Here is an 18,253-nt window from a genome sequence, read left to right as displayed (position 1 = left end):
CATTTCCTTTTTCCCTTCTCCTTGATGCGCCCTTAAAACACCTGGGAGTAAAGGAATTGCCCTGTTACCGGATGGAGGTCTTTTTCCTTTTCTTTGCTTGCGTTCTCCATCATTTTACCACAAATGTGTGGGTTTTCCCCTTGTCATATGGCCACTGACACCAAGCATACGTCACTGGGGCACATTCTCAGGCAGTAGGTATGGGCCAGTTGTTTGTATTTCCCATTGCTCCACACGGCTTATTTTCATCTTATTTGTGCCATGGGAAAGCAGGAGGGCTGTCAGGCTCCATGGCGCTACCATCAGCTAATTACAACCATTAAATTTGTTTCACGTTTAGGAAATATCTCTTGAACATAAACAGGGGGCAGTGGAAAATACAAACTGCCTTTCGATGTTGCACAGAGTCTGGGAAACCAACATTCGATGCAGAGAACGTGTGAGAAAGGGAATTGGATGCGCACGCGAAGGAAGAGAAATGTTTGGGTTAGGATCCAAATGGAGTTTATCTGCCAAAAAGGAGGAAAGGAAAAAAAAATTGATTGAAACCCATAATTGCTTTACAAGTTGCTGTAATAAATTATGTATGAATGTAAATTATTTCACAGGAGAAGAACGTAGGGGAAACTTGAGCAGAAGGATCATGCATTATGTATAGAAAGGAGCCGTAAAAATATTGCAGCAGCACATTTGTGTCGTGGTAGTTAAAGTCGTGTCAGCGTTTTGATTTGATGCCCCTTCTCTGTGGTGAGGAGCTCAATGCATGGAAGTCTGCCTGCGTTGACCTGGATGCCTTCATCTGGTGAGAGCTGGTTGTGCAGAGATCTTAGGGGTGTTCTGAGGATGGTAGCAGTTCTCCACGTGCCACATCTGCATCATGCCTTGGTTGTGAATGCCCTTCCATCGTTTTCTGGTGGGCAAACAGTGCTCTCCAGCAAAGCCATTTATTCCTGAACTGAGGAATTTTCATGATGGATTTTGCCCTGGAACAAATTGCTGCCTCTGGGTAAACCAAGCTGAGGTTTTTAATTTAAGAAACTTAATACATGCTTAACCGCAGCAGTATTAATGGTTCCACTGCTATTATTGTTATCAGTGCTCTTGGGATGTGGATCTTAGTCTTAAAAACTTGAGCAGAAAAGCAGACTATTTTCCTCATAAGTGGCTCCCAAGTCTTTTAATGACACCCTCAGTGCTAAGATGACCCCTGTTTTCAATTTGTTATTCTGTTAGCATCACTTTGCATTAGAAAAAGATCACATTCTGGATTACGGTGAGGCTTTACATGGGTTGTTTGTCCTGGGGGGCAGCAGGGGAACAGGGCACCCCACAAATGAGCATCTCCTGGATGGCAGCAGCCCCAGCTTCCTCCAGCACAAGCTGAGCACAAAGGAGGAAAGCAAACAATAACCCAAAGTTGTTTCTCAGGATAACGGCGTGCTTGCGATTTTCTTTGTGATTTGGGGCTTTCTTTCTTTCTTTTCGAAGGTTTACAGCTGTTTGTGCAGAAGTAATGTCGAAAGAGGAAGGTATCCTGTATCCTCTTGAACAAGCATACCAAGGCCTTTTGTAAAACGTGACGTCTGGGCATGGGGGTCGTGGCAGCTTGCCATAAAAAATTAGCTTCTATTTCTGTTTCTTTTGTCTGGTGACCTGACCCGAGAAATCTCTCTGCTGGCAGCATAATAAGGGGGGGAAAATAATAAAGATCTAAACATAGATGTAATTGTTTAGCGCGGATTTCTCACTTTTCATCGTGCTTTTTGAAATGAGGACAGCAGCACTTAAGGCACGGAGCGGTGCAGCGCGGGGCTGCTGGGGGATGGAGTTATCCCAGCAGCTGCTGGCAGGGGGAAATGGGGAAGGGAGCCAAGAGGGGTTTATGGGGTGTCAGCTTGCAGGGCCCCAGGTCTGACCTCCCAGCTGGAAGCAGGCGCTGGTAGGAAGCGGTTTGTACTGTGGCATCTTTCCTGCCATAGGGCTGTACCTGCAGCTGGACATGGCTTTGAGTTCATTGCTCAGTTGTCTAAATGAAACAAAACCCCCCCAAAAAAGCCAACCCTAAAATATACTGTACCATTTAGATATGATCACGTGGAACTTTGCAGCAACGGATGGTTAACTAGCACGGTTTGCCTCCCAACAACAGTTACCAGAGAAGGTCTGTTGGGGGATGACTATTTTCCATTGCAGCAGCTGATGGTGCAGCCCTACCATGGTTTTCCTGTTGAACATCAGCAGCGTGTTTGTACAGAGCCCTGCTGGCCCCAGCAGCCCGTGACAAGGAGGCCAGCCCTGACGGTCCCTCTTTCTTCTTTTATAGTCAGGGAACCATGTGTGTGAATGAGATCATCGTGCCTAATCCTCTGTTCACATGGTCATCACTGGGATCTCTACGTGCAGCTGCAGTTTCCCCACATCCCTGTGGATATTAGGAAAGATTTAATGGAAAGAGTATTGATGCAATGGCAGAGGCTGCCCAAGGAGCAGTGGGGTCACCATCCCTGGGCAGCCTGGTGTAGTCTTAGATCATAGAATCATAGAATTACCCAGGTTGGAAAAGACCTTGAAGATCATCAAGTCCAACCGCAGCCTAACCAGATGTGGAGGTTGGCAGCCCTGCATGTGTTGGGGGGGTTGGGTTGGAGCTTCATCATCCTTGAGGTCCCTTCCAAGCCAAGCCATTCTGTGGCTGTGGGAGAGGTGCTCAGAGCCTTAGTCTGGATATTCAAAGGCATATTTCTATCATCTTGCAGTTCTGCTTCTGCTGCAGTTATTGCTTTGTCTCTCTCTCTCCATCTATGCCACAGCAACCATTGTGCTGGCGGTTCGGAAAGCCATATTCCGAGAGTTAATTAATTTGTAGAGAAAAACATCCCATATGCTACTCTTTGTTTACGCACGTGGAAAACGAATCGCAGAATTAATTAACGCTAATGCCCATGGCTGTGTGTTTTTATCATTTCCCAACCAGAAAATGACAGATGGGGAGACCTCAGCAGGAAATGTCCACTGCAGATCGAGCAGCCGGGCGCCAGCATCTGGGACTGCCTGTCCGATAAGGGCGAGGAGGGCACGTTGTGGCCACGGGAAGCCACCAGCACCTGCTCGGTGACCAACCTCATCAAAGAGCTCAGCCTCAGCGATCCTCACAGCAACCCATCAGCACCACCCAGCAAGCGCCAGTGCCGCTCGCTGTCTTTTTCAGATGAAATGTCCAGCTGCAGGACATCATGGAGACCATTGGGCTCCAAGGTCTGGACGCCGGTTGAGAAGAGGCGGTGTTACAGCGGGGGGAGCGTTCAACGCTACTCCAATGGCTCGGCCACCATGCAGAGGAGCTCCAGCTTCAGCCTGCCGTCCCGCTCCCATCCTCTGGCCTCATCCTGCGACCACCGCCCGGGCTGCCCACCGAGGAGATCAGGGGCTGGAGGTGATGGCTGGAGCCCCGAGGGCGGCCGGGTGGACATGCAGCGCTCCCTGTCCTGCTCTCACGACCGCTTCTCCTCCTCGGAGCCTGGCCCTCCCTCAGCCAGCAGCACGCCAGCATCCACACCGCAGCTGGGCCGCCGTGCCGGTGGGCTGTGCCGCAGCCGCTCGCAGCCCTGCGTCCTCAATGACAAGAAGGTGGGTGTCAAGCGGCGCCGGCCCCAGGATGCACAGGAGCCACGGCCATCGCTGGACCTGGCCAAGATGACACAGGTAAGGCTGGGCACTGGGCACGCTGCATCACGTGAGACAGAGAAACACCCTGATGTTTTCACTCCTCACTATCTCATGCTATACACATGTTTATTCCCCCTTCAGGGATGTGATACTTGAGGGCATTTCATGCCTGGCAGCCCAGTGGGTGTTCAGATGAGCTCATTTATGCTGGAGGATGTGATTAGTTTTTCCTCCTCCAGAAGAGCTGAACAGATAAAAGGGGTCAGAGAATGACGTGTTGGGGTGATTGCAGAGGACAACGCGTGGCACTGCAATCATCTTTTGATAAACCATAACAGTAACGTTTAATATGCTGAGCTTATTTCATTAGCTAATAAGCTGGATGGGCAGTGAAAACAACTGACACTTGTTACAGCCTTTTACTGGCTACAATTGGTATGACCGAAGGCCCTCTCATTTCCTTGCGTAGGTGGAAACGCTTCTGAAACACACCCAGCACAGCACTGTGGTTGGCAGCAAGCTGGCTCTGAATGCTTTGTTCTATCCATTGAGTTCTCACACCAGATGAGATGGAATGCAGTTTAACCATCTACTTTTTATCGTGCCTCCCCCATTGCTAGTTCTCTCCCATTGAGCACCCACTTGTTGCTTCACCTGTATTGCAGGGCAGAACCTCCTGCAGGCCTGGCTGGGAGTTTTGTGCAGCATTGAACATATTCAGTGTATCTTAACCATTGGAGCTGCTCACCTTCGAGAGGAGCTGACAGCGCTTGTTAGCAGAGAGGTGTTCACAAGACCCTTTAGGATTAGACCAAAGTGTTGAATGAGTTGTAAAGGCCGATGAGCTGATGGATTACTGCATTACTGCACGTGTGCCCCATCTGCATTTGCTGGAGTAGTTGGTGGTGAACAAAGGGAAGAGATAAAAGACACTACTATTTTTATTCCCAGAGCTGTTTTGAGAGCCCACACGGTGGTTATCATCACAGGGTGATGCTTGAGCTGTGGTGAGATGAGTGAGAAATGGTTTGTGCAGTGTGGAGGAGAACCAGCTGCAGGTTTGGGTACTGGTAGGGGGAATGCAGACAAGCAGAAGGGAGCAGAACTCAAAGAACATGACAGTCCTATTGGAGTCTTCCTGGGGATGAGTGCATTGGGCTGTTGAAGTCAGTGCAGAGCAGGCTGTGCTGAATAGTATGGACCATCCTCCTCGGGTCACAGCCATGGCAGGCTTCAATCTCTCCTTAAAAATGCAGTCTTTCATAGAATACACCACATTGGCCTGAACCCATGAGGACCATCATGTCCAACCCTTGGCTCCACACGGGGCCACCCAAACCCAGTGTCTGAGAGCAGAGTCCCATCACTCCCTTTTCCTGATACCAACATGAATCTCTTGTGGCAGCGTGGAATCTCTGAAAATGCCCATGATGCAATTATTATTATTATTTTCCAAAGGCTGCTGGTAATTTTCTGCTCTTTAATTGCCAACATTTGCAATTGAAAGGCTGGGAAGGTGATCACTCCCAAAAACATCCATCCTGCTCTCCTACTGTCAGACCAACCAAGGGCTCGGGGCACTGTCTGCATGTCATGGTGGTGCCAGCCCTCCCCGGGCTACAAAAGAAGTGCTAAGGGAACTAACAAATCCCAGCCTGTCAGCTAGACTTATGAACCACACCAAGGTATATTGCCTACACGTGCCCAAATTAGGACCCACAAGAATCTAAGGTGCACTTATGGAGTATGGCGAGCCCTGCTGCCTGCTGGCTGCAGTGCTAGGGCTGCATGAAAGCTTTGGGACCCACCTGGAACCCTCTCCAGACCACAGGCCATGGTTGCATTTGCTCATCTTACAAGCGTGGCTGCAAAAGTGAAACAGAAAAAGAGAAATAGGGACAGCGCAGACAAAGGGTTGTGGTTATGAAATAATGGAGATGCTAAAAGCAGCAGCGTGTCACCGTAGCGAATGTGTTTGGTAATGGTATTGACGCAGAAGGGATGCTGATAGTGCCACTGCAGCTGTTTGGTTAACACATGTTTTGTTAACACATTGAATTGTCCTGGGAGGCCTCAGGGCAGAGCGAGCTTCTCCATCAGGTTAACCAAGGTGGATGTTTGTCTGCTGGGAAGCAAAGCAGCGGAGGCCTCGTGCTGGGAGACTCTGAGCCTGCAGAGCTTCCCTTTCCCTCTGGCCACCAAGCCTGGGTGCATATTATATATGTGTATATTTGTGTAGCCTTGGCTGCACAACCTGCATTATGCAGCTGCCCTCCAGCACCAGATCAGAGGAGCGCAGCTGCCAGGACAGCCTCGCACTGCACAAGCAGTGATGCCATCAAGGAAGGAAGCCCCTGTGCTGGTGGCACCTCCTCCCCACTCATCGGTGTCAGCTCTGTGGCCAGGCTGCTGCTGGCTGCCTCCCATGTGTTGCTAGCACAAACAAACAACATGGCCATCACCACGGAGTGCAAGGAACCGGCCCTGCTCCTGTCCTGGTGGAGCAGGTCTGACCCATGCAGGGTTGGCTGCTGGCTTTGAGGAAGCAGAGCTGCAGCTTTTCATGGGTTGCAGAAGCAGACTGGGGGAAAAGCAGTGCTGGGGGCTGTGCACAGGATGGGGGCTGTGCACAGGATGGGGGCTGTGCACTGGATGGGGGCTGTGCACAGGATGGGGTTTTCCTCGTTGCTCAGTTGGGGTATGGAAGGTTTTTCACCTGAAAGGCGTCTCCACGTGGGAGGACTGGCAGGGAGCAAGATGAGGCAGGTTATGGTGAGCATTCTTGCCCTTGGTGGGGCTGGATTTTGGGGTGTGGGGCACTGTGCTGGAGCCCTCCTCAAGAAGGGAATGCCACAAAAACAGGCTGGTTCCCCTTGGGGGACGCTGTGGTCAGTGTGCCTGTGAAAGCCATGCAGGTTTGGGTGTTAGGATCAGTGTTCCCTTAGGCGGCTTTTAATGACTCTCAAGCAATGAGAGTGGATGAGTGATTTGAGATGAAGAGAAGAAACGGTGGCAAGGGGTCCACATTGCTGCATGTTTCCTCTTCTCTGCCCTTAGGGGAGGTAGAAATGGCTTCAAGGCATTTATTTCACAGCTGGGGAAACTGAGTCCCACCAGCAGAGCTGGGGACAAAGCCCAGCTCCTGGATCAGCATCTGGCTTTGGCAGTGCATCAGTTAATTCTTTGCTCATGCTGGTAACCACATGTGTTTATAGGCCATAAACCCGGCACCATAATCAAAATAAGAATAATTTGACCTGAAATAAATGTTTTCTTCATACCAGGAGGGATACCTGGGCCAGGCAGGAGGGGAGCAAGCTGCCCCTGGAAGCAATTACATGGCCACATAGCTGGGCTGATTAAGAAAGGGATCTAAATGTTAAAGTTCTTCTGGGAAGGAAAATGCTTGGAAAAAGCATTGCCTTTAATTCCTCAAAGCCCTCATTGCCTGTTTTTGTCTAAGGAAAACTGCATTTTCCTTATGCATGCATTTACATGTACTCATGTACTGGTACAGCACCAAATCAGGAAGGCATCAACGTTGGCAGAAATGAAACCCTGAAAATTACTGTCCTCAAAACACTCTTTTTGATACAGAATGGTCAGGATCATATTTTTCCATGGGCTGTGTGGTTTCTCCAGCACCTTTTCTCAAAGCATTGGGTGGATGCAATAGAAGATGCAGGAGATGGGCGATGTTGCAGAGTCTCAGAGCTCAGCCATGTTCCCACTGGGTAGATGGATGGGGCTCCCATTAGGTAGATGGATGGGCAGGATTTGGGGCACCACTGCAGAGCTTGACGGCAGCACAGACGTTGATTCATGCTGTGCTGTTTGACTCATCTGCAGAGCGCCGAGCCAGGGGCCAGCCCTGGTGTTGCCGTATGTGCCGAGCAGATTGCTTTCCTTCACACAGGCTTTGGAGAGAGGCAAGGGAGACAAAACACGTCTGTCGCAGCGATCACAGCAGCCCTGGATCAGAATCTGAAATCATCCTTGGTAATGGCAGAATGGGTCCTCGCTATCTCTTGCCCGTTCTGCTTCCTGCCTCGTGAGATGTTGATATGGCTGTTAGTATGAGATGTGAATTTGTGTTAGCACATTTCCAAACGCAGCTATCCTTTTTATCGTTGTTGGTTGGGTTTCTTTTTATCCGAGTCAAACATTTATATATGTATTTGTTTAGCTCTCCCTGCAGCTTGCAGCCCTGGCCTGAAAGGGGGGTGGCCCCATGTCCAAGGCAACGTGCCATGGGAAGATGGACATCTTCGTGGTACGTGCCTTGACGTCTCTGTGACAACAGCAGTCAGATGCGATAACAGAGAGCTGTTCCTGGAGGGGAAACCTTATTGCTCTCAGCAGCTCCCTGAAAGGACCTTGGGGCGAGGTGGGGGTTGGAAGGACCTTGTTCCTGAAGCTGTCTGTCCTGATGGGGTGCTGGTATGTTTGTGCCATGTACAATGGGGCTATTCACAGCACTTGCTGGCTCTACAGACACATGGTGCCATTCATGGGGTGACTTCACCCTTCTCCAAGGACCACGTGCTTTTCTAGGATGGAGACTCTGGCACCCGTACTCACAAGACGGTCCTCTTGAAATGTGGTCAGGTGGTTCTTAGCGGTTTTCAATATTAAAATCAGCTTCATCTGGAGCTGGAAGTTCATGTTGGTGATGGGTGGGAGTCGGGCTGTCCCCTGCCCTGTTTCCAAACCAAAGAGTAAGAGCAGGTATCCATGAAGGTCAAGAGATGAAGGAGCTCTCGGGCTCCCAAAGAGTGAACTTAACAGCTTAGAAATATTTTATGCTGGTTTTAATATTGAATGGGGAAATGTTTTAAACTGTAGAATGGAGGAAACTGCTCTCTGCTCCCCTCTCCAAACACCCAACTCTTTCCTGAAGTGGTAAAGCTTTAAGTTACCACGTAAAGCTTTCTGTTTGAATTGTGGCAGCTTCTCTTGGGATGGGATGGGCAGCACCTCGGGCCTCCTCAGCACCCACTCTGAGGAGTAGCAAATATTGCCCAAAGGTAGGGAGAAGGGCAAAAAACAGGAGGTTTGGAATTCCAGTCGTGTCCCAGGAAATAGTTTGACGTTGATGTAACTTCTGAGAGCTGTTCCAAGCCTCAGTGTTTTTTAAATAAACATGAATGAGAAACTGGAAAGGTCAGTTTGTGGCTTGGTGGAAAAATGCATTGGGACTGAACTTTGGTTTGGGTTCAAATGCAAGTGAGGTGGTTTGGAGGGGCAGAGACCTCGGTGGCCAGCTGGGTTTGGCTTTGGTCAGGCTGTTGTACATGCAGTATGGATAGTTTTGAAGTTATGGCATTGGACTGGACCCCATATGCATCAGTGCAATCCCTGTTTCCACTGCAGATGCCCTTTAAGTTTCCATGCCATAAAAACATGGAGATGTGGCACTGAGTGACGCAGTTGGTGGGCACTGTGGGGGGTGAACTTGAGGATCTCAGGGTTCTTTTCTAACTTCAACCATTCTGTGATTCCTAACATAAGAATTAGCAGTAATGACCATTTCAGGCAGTACGTTGGTCTGCTCAGAAGATGCCTATAGGGGGTGGTTTGTTGTGGCAAGCTCTATCTTAGGGGCATAGCAGAGGTTTTAGTAGTAGTAATGTGTAATGCAATTCCATACGCTGTTTTGATTTTACAGTAGAAATAATCCCATCTGCTTCAATTATAAATCTGTGACTCACCAGACAGAACTGGCAAATAGTGAATCCTGCCACGGGAGCGGGCAGTACCTGGGGACATGGGCATCCCTGCCATCAAATTGGGGTTGTAGCACAGGGATCTGAGAGCGTGGCCAGGCTCTTTGTGCATCACCCTGGGCTGAGCAGGGCCCTGGTGGTCCCAGCAGTGCTGGGGCTGTGCCCACTGCTTTGTGCAGCCCGGCTCTGTCCCCACTGCCAGCTCTGCCCCTGCGGGGCCAGGCATTGCACCCCTGTTTGCACTCACATGAGAGGATGGGGCTGGAAACACAAACAGAGCTTTGCAGCATCTGTCTGAAGCAGACACAAAATCCAATTGTGTCCGAAATGCCCACATCTGATGCATCACATGCCTGGTTTAACCCCTGCTATCCAGGCTTGCATTGTGCATAGTCCTAACAAACAGCTTTCATGCAACACAGTGCCTGATCCCCAGCTCACCATGGGCCTCTTGAATCTTTCTAGAGACCTCTGTGTTCACGATAGGAACCTCTTGGCACCTACAGAGCCTGGTGCTGACCTCAGGTCTCTTTGCTTTCCTGAGCTCAACCTGGTGTGTAACCCTGTAGTGATGGGTGGTATAGTGATAATAGCAGGGTGGCAAAGTCTTTGGCTACAGCAAATGAAAACAAACCCAGATACAACAGCTATGGGCACAGAAACAAAGGAAATAAGCTGCTTACTACCTTTGGAAGGCCTCAGGTATGCAGGGATCTCCAGCAAGAGAGACCATTGTTTCCACTGCCAGCCCTTGCAGTCACTCAGCTGCATTGTGTGCCCCTGAGCTCCCCTGAGCTGGCTCTGCCTTTCCACCAGGTGCTCCACCACTGCTTCAGGCCTCTACTGTGCAAAACTCCACGAAAGCACTGCAGAAAAGAGAGTTGAGTAAAGCAGGAGAGCAGCTCGCTTTTCTTTTCAAGGGAAAGATGCTCAGTATTCACCAAAAATAGGGGTTGCATCCACAAAGCAGCTCGTGCTTCAGCTGCAGCACCAGCGTGGTGCTGAGACAGCAATGACAGGAGGTAAGAGAGTTGCCGGTGTGCAGCACGTTGCATGGTGTCAAACCCCTGTGCAGCCATGTGTCACCATAGGTCCTGTCCCAGTGAGGACATCCCAGCCAGGCAGTGAATGGGCTCTGTCCCTGCGGGGCCAGACCGTGCTTTGTGATGGTCTCTGGCTTAGGGCCATGCCAGGAACAGAAATGAACCCATCACCATCCTCATCGGTTTTGTTCCATTGCACTGATTTTTTGGCAGTCGCAGCCTCGGCGGTACGTGACTGTGCAAAATATAGTATTGGACAAAGCCACGTTGACTCATTTGGAAAATGTTCTGCTTTCTCAAACCATTTTCCACAGCTTCCTTCCATGCAAGCAAGGGCCAGGGCAGCTCGCTGTTTGCTGCTGCTCACATTTGCCCGCGTGCAGTCTTTGCTCTGCAGCCATAGGATCCCTATGTTGGCACATCCTGACCCTCACCCACTCCAGTGCTGAGACATCAACAGGTGCTGGCAGAGCCAGGAAGGTCATGGAGAGATGGAAGCTGATTTTAAAGAGGAGATGAAGCCAGGTGATACTTTGATGTTAGCAGTCACCTGCCTTCCTGTGGCTTTGAGGGGATGGATTGAAGCACAGCACAGCCTCGGGGCTCCTGCCAAGCAGAGGAGAAGCTGGAGGGGCTGCATGGGAAAGCTACCACTTCCAAACCATGTGTAGCTGTGTGTGTTTGCAGCTCTGCTCTGCCGTACGTGGGATGGAGCCATGGGCACAGTGAGCAGTTGGGAATAAAGGCAGAGGTGCTTATGGCTGGTAGGGTTGCACAGTGACCTGAGTGAGTGGATCACTCCAGCTCATACTGAAGCGTTTGGTGTCTGTTAGAGAAAATATTTGTTCTTGGCAGGAAGTGAGGATTTCCTCCAGTTGTTGTTATGAATGGATATGAAGCTGAGAGGCTTCGCTGAGGCTGCTGTGCATGGGGTGGGTGAGCCCTGGGCAGCAGCACTGCTCTGATCCCATGCATAGCTGTGCTCTTCCCTCCTGGATTTTGGGCTTGTACCTCTCCAGCACTTCCCAGTGGCTCTGTAGCAGCAGCAGCATCTCATAAGAATCATGGAATCACAGGATGATTGGGTCAGAAGGGACCTTAAAGCCCACCCAGTTCCATCCCATGGGCAGAGATGCTCAGGTTGTCACTAGTGAAAACACATTACAAACCCACACTGTGGCTGGGGCAGTTACAGAGCTCCAACATGAGAATAAAGCTACTAATGAAACCACTCTCAAAGGCAGTGTTAATATTTGAAGGCTTAATCAAACTCTGCCTTTTTATTTCCCTTTATTTTTGGTCTACTAATGTAGTGTGAAGCAATAATAGATATTTCTTAGCATGCTTGTGAAAGCTGTTTTTCGCACCAAGCAGAATAAAAGCAAACTGAAATGCTAAAGCTGTAGAATCTCAGTGCAGCATCCATACAAACATCGAAATGCCAGCGCCTGTGATAACATTACAGGTGGGGAAGCAAACTGTGCTCACCAGCAGTGACATCCTGAGCTGATCCCTGCCAGGTGTGTTATCACAGCCGCCTGGATGCTGACAAAATAGCTGCAAGGTGGCTGCATAAAGTGAATTACTCTTTTGCAATGGAGGTAACGGAGCAAGTGATGTATCTGGGTAGAAAACAAAGGCAGACAATCAGCCATCCAGAGCCAATGCTACTGGGGGGAACCTCTTTCAGGGGGCAGTTACAACACACATGCAGTGTCTGGTTGTTTAATATTACCCTGTGTTGTGGAGGTGGGAGCACCTCGAGCCCCCAGAGGCTGCCATGGATGGAGGTGGGCTCACAGTTTTGGTGCAGCTGGAATTTCAGCCCTGTGTCTTCAAGGATGGTTGTTGGTTCTTCTTGTAGGTTTGTTTTCCAGCACCTTGTCTCCAACTCAGATAATTATCTGGCCAGAGGGGCTTGAGGGATAAACAAGACTATAATAGAGCAGCAGAGTTCTTTAGTCTGCCTTTGCGTTTTGTACCGGCTTGCTTTGAAGCTGGCGTACGTGGTTGCTTGTGGTTTTGGTAATGAGCACTGAATGCCCTCCAGCTGGCTCTCCTGGGCCTGTTTGAGCATACAAAGAGCTGGGTGCCTCCAAACAGACTCACTGCTGGGGAACGAAGCAAACCTCTCAGCTCAGTAATGTCTGAGGGATGGCCAGCTCCTTGGAATGGAAACTTGCTTCCGCTTCTTTCCCTTGCCCCGCTGGCCATCCCATGCCTGCAGCTGGAGCTCTGCCCACCAGCAGCTCAATGCCTCGATAGATACATGGGTTTGAGCTCCCTGACACACAACTGCCTATAGCCCAGCTCCGGACGTACGGAGCTGTTTGCATTTCATCTGCCTATAACTGCCCACTGTGTTTTTTTTCCTCTGGTATTTTGGCCGTTTCTCCCCTGACACTTCATCCATCACCGGGAGCTCTCTCTGGCGCAGGCAGTGCTGGTGATGGCTTTGCAGCCCCGATGGAGGTGTTGGTTTTGAAGGCTGGGCTTGGCATGGCTCAGCCCCTTGGGGAGGCAGATGGCAGCTCTCCATAAAGTCAGCCCTGGGCAGATCAGCCTAGGGATGGAGTTGGAGAAGAACTGGTTGAGTATTGAACTTGAGTGCTGTGTATATTCCTGATCTGAATCGTGGCAGGAAACCCATTTCTCAGTCTGAAGCAATGGATGTTCTCTTTGGCAGCACAAGCACAGGATGTGCGGGATGCGGGAGCCACGTAGCATTTTGCCATCCTACAAGTGGTTAAAGCAGCAGATAGATAGTGATCGAGGCTGTGGGTGAAGGTACCTCAGAGCAACAGGCTCAGAGAGTGGCTTAAAACAGAGCAAGGCAGCGAGTTGCCCATGGCTTTGATGCACCAAAGCATGGCCAGGCTGAGGAAGCTGGCGCTGGTCCCCTGAGCTCCTCTGCTCCCTTCTCAGCCCAGGTTGTCTGCAGCATTCTGAAGAAACTGGAGCGCAGTGTGCTAATGGGAGGTGATGACAGCTCGGTAGGTAGGGCTGGGATCGCTGACAGCTCGTAGGGTTGCACCTTCACTGGGAAAATTGCAGCAATAACCTGGCAGGGTGGAAAAGAAGGTGTTTGTGCAAAAGCCGTTCCAAGAGTTTCACCACGGGGATCACGGTCGTGCTAATATTTATTCTAGCATATGCACCAGGATCTCCTTATTTTAGGGAGATGTGTTTCAGGGAAAAACTCACAATCACTTATTTTATGAGGGGAAGAGTGTTACGAAGAAATGTTCCCCAGGAATTTCTCCAGCTTTCTCACTGCGGGGCCTGCCAGCATTCAGCCTGAATCCCTGCCTGCTGGGCATGAAGGCAGCAGGAGAACAGGGAGGGAAAACCTATGGAGAAGGTTAAATGTAGGAGGTGATTCCCTTCCTGCAGCTCCTTTCCCCCCAGGTCCCCTCTAAAACCTGGAGGAGATAATTCAAGTGACTGCAGGAGCTGGTAGGGCTGTTGGTTGTTGACCTGGTGGCCTTGTGTAGGGCAGTCAGTGTGGATGCTGTTTGCTTTGGGCTGTTTCTTGGGACCTTTAGCTGTTGGTCCCTGCCTGATGGGGAGCTCTGCGGAGCATCCCCACACAGTCTGAGCCATGCCCGAGGGTGTTTGCTATGGTGGTTGGCTGGTGACAGTGGATTCCAGCTTTGCAGCTAATTTTAAGCTGTCAAGAACTCCTTATTTGTTCTTCTAGACAACTTTTCAGGCTGTTTCTTTAACCTCTCATTTTCTTCCTCTCGCTTTGCATGCTCCCCAGGCATCTGGTCTGCTGCAGCAGCCTAACTTCCTCCTCTGATCTGGTGTTAGCTGGCAGCTTTGGGAGAGGCTGATAGGAGCCCTGAGGTTAGCAGGGATGGAGGAGAGGCTCTGCATGGTGCTGATGCCAGGAGGGCTTGCACCACCTTGAACTAAGCTTCACTCTCTGGCCAAAACAGAGGACTTGAACGCTTCATTTTCAATGCATTCATGACTATTCTCTGAGTTGTATCCCAGCTTGGAAACAAATGGAAATACATGTTCATCAAGTGCCTGGGCTTTGTTTGTGAGAGGGATTTGCTCTTCTGTGAACGCTGTTGACTTTCAGGAGACTTAGCCTTTCAAGTGCCTAAATCACTTTTGGAAACACGCTTGTAAATTTTTCTGAGGTACTTAGAAAAATAGTTCTCATGTGTCCTCAGGCCTCCTGCGAGTTCTGTGTTAATTACACGTTGTCCATTAACCACAGCTCGCAGATCTCTGCGGGAAGCTGCTGTGTGCTCCACCCCTGCAGGCAGAGCACACATAAAGGCACAGGTTGTATTAAAAACAGGGAAGGGATGAGCTGAGGCTGCGTACCTGCAGTGTGCCCCGGGATGGGTGAGGGCCACAAATGGCTCTGGTGAGATGGAGCAACCCTTGTCTTAGAGTGATAGAATCAAAGAGTTCTTTGAGTTGGGAGAGACCTTTCAAGGTCATCTAGTCCTTGCAGTGGCTTCTTGTACCACTGTGCATCAATAGCACAGCACCTGCTGATTATGAAGCAAGTAAGTAATTGGAGTGAAAAGTAGCTGTGATTTCAACCTAAGTTTCTCAGGTGATACATCAAGGGCTGATTTGGCTTCATTTAGAGCCAGGGGTGAGTTGTTTGGGTAGTTACTCCCAGCTTACTTGGATATGAAAAGTACATGAGAATAAAAGCCATGGGAGCAGCACAATGATTTGCCTTCTGGAAGGAGCGCAGAACACCCAAGGAGCCAGAAAGTGTGTTTTGTTGATCCTTTACACCCTGCAGCCGTCTCAGCTCCTCTCTCACCTTCCTTCCACAGAACCGCCAGACCTTCAACAGCCTTAGCAGCCTTAGCACAGCAGTGGAGGACAGCACCCAGCGGCTCCCCACCACCCGGCCATGGACCACAGCCCCCCACTCCCCGGAGGTGATGCCGGGCAGGACCCCCGCCTGCACCCCAGTGCCAGAGCCACACACACGGGGTGAGGAGCGTGGGGTGAGCCGGGACGACCTGTCCTGCGAGGAGTCTGATGAGGGCGGTGGGAAGGAGGAGGATGGGACCCCGTGGCAGGGCAGCGGGGCAGGCACCCAGAGCCCCTTCCAGCTGGATGGAGAAATAGACATTGAGCAGATTGAAAACAACTGAGGACGTGGGGCTCAACGTGCCACGGTCTGAGGCTCGCAGAGGGGAAGGGTCCCCTGGGGGTCAGCGCGGGTTGTGCCGCACTGCCCACATCCCCCTGCCAGCTGGAGGGGATGAAGCAGCTTTGCCAAAATTTCATCAGGTATTTAGAGCAATTTTGTGTGTGTGTGTGCGCGTGTGTGTGTGTAAATCTTGAAATTCTTTGTAACTACTGTAGCCAGATATCAGCTAGTTTGGGAAAACCGCCTGTCAGACCTTGGAGACCAGGGGGATGGGGATCACCAAACAACACACATCCATCAGTGAGAAAACAACTTCTGCAAAGGTAGAACCGCGGCTGATGGATCCAGCCATGGCTTCCAGTTCACACGCGTGCTTGTTTGGAAAGCAAAAGGAAAAAACAAACAAACACCCCTGGGGAGGACTGGAAAACTGGGGGAAGAAAGAGAAAGTCAGCTGAGATTTGCCAACCGTGTAGTGGTGAGGCCGGACTAGTGGTTGGGGCAGCTGTGATGCCCAGAGCCCACACTGATCCTCCAGCCCCTGGCGGTGCCATCAGATGGAAACCATGATTCTTGCTGAAATGTATTGCTGGTAAGAGCTGGATGGTTTTTTTTAATACAGATTTTTAATTTTCCTTTTCCCGATGAGGATCCAGCAGCGCTCGGCCCCTCACCAACCATTGCGTGGCTGCCACGCTCTTCTTGCTCTGACTGTGAAGTGGGTCCCTGTCCGATGCCATAGGATTACTTGACAAAAGTAAGCTGTCAAAACGCTGAAAATTCAGGTAGCAGCACTGAAAGCTTTTCCTCTCGCTGTGCCTTGTTAAAGCACAGATAAAGCGGTGACCATTTTGTTTGTACGAGATACACTCCTCCATGAAATAAGCTGTCTGCCTGCTAACTGGTTTAGAAGGACACATCCTGATTAGTTTCTTTTTTTCCCCTTTTTGTTTCTTTTGTTTGAATCTCTTGGAAAGCTGTACATGCGGCTTCCAGCATCTTCTGCAGGTTCCTTGGGGTTATTTCCCAAGCTCTGCAAAAGCACAAAGGGAAAATGAAGTGATAGATCCCAATGGATCCCAACCCCTTTAGTAGGGGTCTTGCATACAGACACCTCACTGGGAGTCTGTAAGCCAGAAGAGGCTGAGAGCGGCCGATGCAGGTTTACTGATCCCTAGTGTTACGTTACTGCACTTTTCCTGCGGGGTTTTGGGCGTTCCCCCATCCCATCCACTCGTAGCTTTATTCCTGCTCATGGCCCTGGTCATCTCAGCTCCCTGCAGAGCGGCACCAGGGCCTTCTCCTGTTGGGGAATCCTCCATCTCTCTTCAAGTGTCTCTCAATGCGTTGCTGAAAACAACCCACCCTGGCTGCACTGCCCTGGTGGGAGGCCCATAGCCCGGAGCTGGGTATAACCCTATGTATTGAGGGCCTTTGGGATGCTGGCATCTGCCAGACCGTGTCCCCAGGAGCAATGCAACCACGTTTTGGCTTTGAGTCTTCCTGATGTTCCAAACCCCCATAACAGCCCCGTGCTCCCACAGAGCTCAGGGCACGCTCGCCTATGCACACGTGGGGCTGTAACCACAAGGGCTCTTTTCTCCCTCCAAGGGCTGCTACCTAGGACATGCTCACCCCATGCAGTAGGACGGTGACCGAGCGGCCGCCGGCTGTACCCGACACAGACGTAGCATACAGTTTACATATAGCACAACACGTTTTGCCTTACTAAAGACGCTTCTCCAATGAGTAATGGCCTTATACCGGGCACATTAGCTTAGATACAGACTGCAGTGACGGTTTGTAGGCCACAGTGGTGTTCTGTTGGGTGATTTTCTGTTGGTTTCGTATGATTTCATGTACTTGTTTTCAGTTCGAGAAAGCCTTACTTTAAAAAACAGAAAAAAAGAAAGAAAAAAAAAATATCTCTCTCTGTAGAGGTAAAAACAGTTGTGGATTTATATATATATAAATATATATATAAATAATAATAAAAAAAATATTAAATATAATATAGTACGTGCCTCAGATCCAGGGGACATCCTGTTGATTGTAGTCAGATGCGGTGCGAGTTCCATGAGAGCTGTGCAGCCCAGGGGCTCCTGGGGCTCCTCTGGTTGTTAGAGGACCTCACTGGTGCCACTGGGGACCCCTGCAGCAAAGCCCTGCCAGAAGGTGGTACTGCAGTGCAGGTGGAGGCCTTTGCTTGCAGCCCACAGGCTCGTGGTCGTGAAGATGCCCGTGGCTTGTTGAAGGCCTGACCCAATCCGACAGCTTTGGGATGACAGCAAGCCGTGGCATCAGCAATAAGATTGCAGCAGTAAGGAAAGAAAGGGTTTGGATAGGGAAAATGCTTAGCACCAGTAAGACACGCACGTGTTTCAAACCTGTTCTAAGGAAGATTACATCTTGGGACAAAAAGATGGGAAGAAGTGTTTGTAACATAGATTGTAATGTTTCACGTTATAGCGTAGCCTCCTTGGCCAATACAGTTGTGTTTTCAGTGCTTTGTTTCAAAGCTCCTGGCTGAACAGGATAACAGACTGACGTAGGATATAATAGGATTGTAGCAGTGCTTTACAGAGTTTTATGTTTTCGATGTGGAAGAAAATCAAAAGAAGAGGATGGCCAAAAAAAAATTAAAATATATTAAAAAATCAACAAAAAAAAAAAAACCACAA

At 50.0% G+C, this 18,253-nt stretch overlaps 1 protein-coding gene across 2 annotated transcripts in view; it reads left to right on the top strand.

Moving 5' to 3' along the window:
• FAM53B (family with sequence similarity 53 member B) overlaps nt 1-18,253 on the top strand; it is a 22,950-nt gene extending 4,697 nt beyond the window's left edge. For both annotated transcript variants that reach the window (XM_015867525.3, XM_085554842.1), the window contains 2 exons: nt 2,975-3,702; nt 15,247-18,253. In XM_015867525.3, coding sequence (XP_015723011.2) covers nt 2,975-3,702; nt 15,247-15,573 — 1,055 coding nt within the window. In that variant the 3' untranslated portion in view covers nt 15,574-18,253. The remainder of the gene's footprint in view (nt 1-2,974; nt 3,703-15,246) is intronic.

This window comes from Coturnix japonica, chromosome 8 (assembly GCF_054131305.1).
Source record: "Coturnix japonica strain WE chromosome 8, WE-NBRP24, whole genome shotgun sequence".
NCBI classification, from domain to species: Eukaryota; Metazoa; Chordata; class Aves; order Galliformes; family Phasianidae; genus Coturnix; species Coturnix japonica.
This window is presented reverse-complemented; position numbering and strand designations above follow the sequence as displayed.